Below are 5,907 nucleotides of genomic sequence, written 5' to 3'. Positions count from 1 at the left end.
TTTGAAAGGAGCGCTCAGACGGCACACAGAATTTTCATAACAGTGGCTGTTTCTGCACTCTCCTTTTAATCCATATTCACCACGGTGTTCTCCAAGCAGTTCTGCACTAAAATCAAATTCAGCCTTCTTTTTAACCCAGGGCTCCCCCCCCCCCATTCTGCACTAAAATCAAGTTCAGACTTCTTTTTATTCCAGGTTTCCCCCCCATTCTGCATTACATTCCCTCCCTTCAGTAGTCAGCCCGGTTTCAGCCTGCCATTGCCCTAGGTTATTTGGATGCTGTTTTGCCGTGGACTTAAATTGCCTCAAATCGAACACTGAGAAAATCTGGAGTGGCAGGCAAATGCAGAAAGGATCAATAACTAAGAGAATTTGGTCTCCCTCAGTCCCCATTCCCATGTGCGACATGCTGTCTCCAGCTAGCCCTACTTGCTATGGATTATTCACCTGTAACCTTTTGAAATGCTATTAGTAACCCTGGACACTTGGAGTTTCTCCTAGTCTGCCATTTCCACCAGCAAATGTCGTAGATGTGCCACTTCCTGCTGTCACTACTTGCCAAGGATTATCCATTGTGCTTCTGCAATTTTTATGTCATTCCTTAACTCTCATCATCTCTATATATAAATTTAAAAAATCCCCTGACCATAAAATCAACACCCAGGCCAAACCGCCGGACCTAGAGACACCAAATTCGGGGAGAGCACTCCCACCGTGGCGTAGGGATTTTTAGAAATTCGACCCCTAAGTGGGTCAAAAGGAGGAAGATGTGCTCCCCCCATTGATTCCTATGCAGCTGCCAGGCAGCTCTCTCCCTGCACCCCCCCACTCTCATTGGTCAGCTGCAGATCTCAGAGTTCTGAGGTAAAAAAAGCCAACAGTTACAGAGGATTGCAGACAGCTAATGACAGTTGAGGAAATCGGGAGCACCTGTGTGTTTCAGTAATGCTGCTGGTCCAGCCTCTCCGATGGCTTCCAACACACTCCCCCCACCTCCTACACCTAACAGGCAGTTGTCTGTCGGGTGCAGCCCCACCTCCACAGTGGCTGCATACTCCTCCCCCTCCTACACTGGACAGGCAGCTGCCTATCAGGTGTAGGAGAGGAGGTGGGATGGCTTCCAACAGACTCCCCCCACCTCCTACACCTAACAGGCAGTTGTCCGTTGGGTGCACCCCCACTTCCAAAGTGGCTTCTAATACTCCTCCCCCCTCCTACACTGGACAGGCAGCTGCCTGTCAGGTATAGGAGAGGAGGTGGGATGGTTTCCAACACACTCCCCCCACCTCCTACACCTAACAGGCGGTTGTCTGTCAGGTGCAGCCCCACCTCCACAGTGGCTTCTAATACTCCTTTCCCTCCCCCTCCTACACCGGACGCAGCTACCTGTCCGGTGTAGAAGAGGAATTAGGATGCTTACAGCCGCAGGGGAGGTTGCTGCTGGCCCAGCCTCCCTGATGCCTTTAATTATAATCCCCCCAAACACCAGATGGGCCGGTGTCTGTCAGGTGTAGGAGCAGGGCCAGGGTAAGAATGTTTATGGGGAAATAGTAAAGGACATTTCTAGGAGCCATTTCAATGCATGCCTTTCTCATGAACCTGAATAAACGTCCACCACATCACCACTCCCTCACACCAACTCCCCCTCACTCCTCTCACCTCTTACTGCCCCCAAGAAACCTCCTGGCCAACATTGAGCCAGATACACCAATGCTACAAGGAGGAGGCAACTTAGGAATGCAGCAAAGACATTTGCACATAGTACATTTGCAGTGTACTGAACTGCAAAGGCCAAGTACCGGCAAGTTCACCCTGAGGTGCTCAGAACAACACAGTCTCCATATGAGCAAAACAATACAGAAACACAAGTAGAGAGGCTATTACTTTCGTGGAATGTAGCAGTGAAATGACTTAGCAGACGACTGCTTCTTAAATGGATAGTTCTATGTGGTTCTATGTGGTTACAATTTCACTTTCCTGTTCCCTCAATGGGCCTACCATGTTCTTGCTCTTTTTCTTACTTTGAACATAAGAAAAGAACCCTTTTTTGTTGTTTTTTGTATCTCTCACTAACCTAAGCTCATACTGAGCTTTAGCTTTTCTAACTCTCTCTCTCTCTACAAGCACTGGTTATTTGTTTATATTCATCCTTGGTTATAAGGCCCTCCTTCCACTTTCTGAATGAGTCTTTTTTATTTCTCAGGTCTTTAGAAAGCTGTTTATGGAGCCACCTTGGCTTCTTTAGGCTCCTCCCATTTTTCCTTCTCATAGGAATCATTTGTTATTATGCCTTCAGTATTTCACTTTTAAGAAACTCCCATCCCTCTTGAACTCCCTTCTTCTTAAGTGCAGCATAAACATGTAAGCAGATGATAATATTATCTAAACAAGTGATAGACCAAATTTAAGTATATACGAAGGTGTGCAGAGTAGCAGTGGTCAGTTCTGTAATGGTTGGAATACAAATTTGTTGAGTTTGGAAACTTGGAAGGGGGCCATACAATTTACCCATTTGTTTCTTTCACATAGTCCTTTCAGTTGCATGAAAGAACCCTTAAGACCCCAATAACTGGAAAAGAAAGACTTATTAAAAATACTAAATGGGTTTTCAAGGTGTGGGTGGTATTTCTTTGGGGTGTGTTGGGTAAGAAGTGAATTCACATTCCCTTTACATCACTTTGTCCTTCTCTGTATCTAACTCATATGAGACTCTACTAGCTCCAACAACTTACTTCCCAATATGAAAACATATTGAATACTGAAGAACTCCATCACATACACTAACAGCGAGTGCTCATAAATAAAAGATGAATGATGTCCTTCTCATACAGGATCTGAGAGGGAAATAGAAATTAGCTCCATAAAAGCCATAACCAAGGCATAGTTGGGAGGGGGGAGGGATTGACTGTCACCTCATCTTGATTTGAAAATGGATGGGCATGTATGACTCCTTGGTCACATGATCTGGTTATACTCATCATGGCAATCAATGATCATTCCATTGAGAACGAGCAGTTGGCACTAAATAACTTTTGTACACGAACTTGTCTTTCAGCACCTAATCGGCAGAAGGTGGATCATAGGTGCACTGAATACTCTGAGCTAGACAAAAACTTGGGGTTTTGTGGGTTATAATATATCCAAGTATGACAGGTTGAACAAATATGTATACTATGTAGTTCAGCAGTTCGAGACCTGGGGGCCGCATGATGGAGAGAGCTCCCGTCTCTAGTTCCAGCTCCTGCCAACCTAGCAGTTCGAAAGCAAGAAATTGCAAGTAGATAAATAGATACCACTTCGGTTGGAAGGTAACAGCGTTCCGTGCGCCTTGGTGTTTAGTCATGCCGGCCACATGACCACGGAAACGTCTTCGGACAGCGCTGGCTCTTCGGCTTTGAAACGGAGATGAGCACCGCAACCCTAGAGTCGGACTCGACTGGCTTTCGAGCAAGGGAACCTTTACCTTTACTTTCTTTCTCCTTAGATGTAGTTTCCCTTCCTATATTTTCAGTTGTAGTTTGTAGTGTTGTGAAAAAAACAATAAAAAACTCCCCTTAGGGGGATGCAAAAAAAAAAAAGTTTTAAAAAACACCAGGGACCTGATGAGGCCTCAATTCCTACTGAGATCTTTATGTATAGAGTGCACATTGTGCCTCAGTGGGACTTTCCATTCTATATGTAGATTCCACCAATCACAATTACAAGCATTTTGCTAGTGATTTATTATATTAGTAAATCCACTGAGTATTTAAGGTGTGTCATTCAAAACCAAAGCATGCATAGCTCCTTTAAGAAATCAGAATGTTCAGGATGGGGGGTTTAGGTTTTTGCTTTTTTTGCTTTTGTATCCGTATGAAATGATGGAAAGGGAATATTTATCACTTTTCTCCCTTGCCAGACATCTTTGTTTACAAAAATATTACAAACAAACAGAGTTATCTAAAACCATAACTTATTTTTCAGGGTTAATTGGAGTATAGTTAATCTGAGAAGCATGCTGTGTAACCGTGATAGCATCCGATGAACAAGAGGTGTTTTCCCCCCTAAAGTTTAAAATGCTTTTTTTTTTTTTGCTTCTTAACTCTCAAAATAAGCACCATATGGTGTTAGAGCTGGTTCCCCAACTGGCCTCCCAGCTTGTTCTCCCACTGGCTTTCTGTCAAAAGTAAATCCTTTTTCCCTGCGCATCAGAGCAAACTGTTCATCTTTTAAAAAATGTAACCCCATAATTTGTAAAAGCGAAGATTGGTGAGGCACATCTGCAGTCGTGTGCAGGCTCTTATTTACTGTTTATGTGAAAGATGCACTGCGTCTGGCAGAATGCATCCAAAGGTTTCAAAATAATATATGAGAAAGATGTTATGTCTCTTTATTTCACTGCCTTACCTCCTCCTCTCCTCCTCCTCCTCCTCCTCCCCTCTCCTCCTCCTCCTCCTCCTCCTCCAGGGTGTGGTACACATTGGTTACACGGACTTGCCAAGTCGCATGGCTACCCAGGCCACTAGCCTTTATTCCAACAACATCTTGAAGTTGTTAAAAGCGATTTCTCCTAGCAAAGAATACTTTTACTTTGAGCCAAAGGATGATTTTGATTATGGGACGATTGATCATGTCATTAGAGGGACTATGGTGATGAAGGTGAGGTTCCTCCCCCTTACCCCATAATGTGTTATTGAATACTTTAACACAGGTATGAAAATGCATGGAATGAAGCTCAGAAGAGAGAAAACATTCTAAGAGCAATCACGGTGGGCTCTTTTGTGGTGTAAACCAGACCTTGCAAATTGCATTCCAGCAATCAGAGCACTCAGCCATCAGTATTATCCTGTTTCTCATGTAGCACTCATTGCCCACCTTTAATTTTTTTAAAGTGGCCTGTGCATGATTGTTTATCTTTTGCCTTGGTCCCCGCTCCCTCCATATGTTTAAAATAGAGTTGCAAAACTGTCCCTGGGAAGATGAGCATTGGTAGCACTATAGGCACAAGCCAGTTGGTGCTCTCCACAAACGGCTCCAGGAAAGAAAAAGGTATGTTTGTACTTAATGTGATGAAGGTGCTTTCAGATCATTCCCACTGCTCTAACAATGGGCGATTCTGCACCTAGCGTTCACTCCACGTTTTCTCAACTGGGAGGGAAAAGTACAGCTCAAAACCACATTCAGATACCTTGAGGCAACACTGTACTGACTGCAAAGTCACCTCTGAACAGCCATAAAATGGCCATAAATCTATGCAGAAGGTACAATAAAATCCAAGGATCAAAGGACTCGAAAGTGGCATGGGGTGTGGAAGCTATCATAAACCCAGATAATCAAAAGAAGTGAAACTAGCATGCAATGCAGAGGGGAATTTCTGTTCTAGGTGTGTGCAAAAAAAATAATAATTCTGCGGGTTCGGATTTGGCAGAATCGGGCAGAATCAATTTCGGCTGGCAGTAAGACTCCCGCATGTCAGTTTTGTCAGTAAGAGACGATTGGGGAGTCTTTCGGCCAGCCGAATGTCAATTTCAGCCCCATTATATCGTATGGGCCAAGAAGCGACAGTTAGAACCGGATATGGAACAACTGATTGGTTTCGCATAGGAAAAGGAGTACGACAAGGATGTATATTGTCGCCTTGCTTATTTAATATATATGCAGAGTACATCATGCGAAATGCTGGCCTGGATGAATCACAAGCGGGAATTAAGATTGCTGGGGAAAAGATCAACAACCTCAGATATGCAGATGATACCACTCTAATGGCTGAAAGTGAAAAGGATCTAAAGAGCCTCTTGCTCAGAGTAAAAGAGGAGAGCGCAAAAGTGGGCTTGAAGCTCAACATCAAAAAAACTAAGATCATGGCATCCGGCCCCATCACTCCTTGGCAAATAGAAGGGGAAGTCATGGAAGTAGTGACAGACTTCA

At 44.0% G+C, this 5,907-nt stretch overlaps 1 protein-coding gene across 1 annotated transcript in view; it reads left to right on the top strand.

Annotated features, from left to right (window-relative positions):
* Nucleotides 1-5,907, top strand: part of LOC107110938 (NAD(P) transhydrogenase, mitochondrial-like) — a 117,456-nt gene that overhangs the window by 44,395 nt on the left and 67,154 nt on the right. Inside the window, 1 exon segment of the mRNA XM_015411792.1 lies at nt 4,447-4,638. Within this exon segment, the coding sequence (XP_015267278.1) occupies nt 4,447-4,638 (192 nt within the window).

Source organism: Gekko japonicus, unplaced genomic scaffold, assembly GCF_001447785.1.
Source record: "Gekko japonicus isolate JY-2015 unplaced genomic scaffold, Gekko_japonicus_V1.1 scaffold266, whole genome shotgun sequence".
NCBI lineage: Eukaryota > Metazoa > Chordata > Lepidosauria > Squamata > Gekkonidae > Gekko > Gekko japonicus.
Note: the sequence above shows the minus strand (reverse complement) of the source record. Positions and strands in the feature narration are given on the sequence as shown.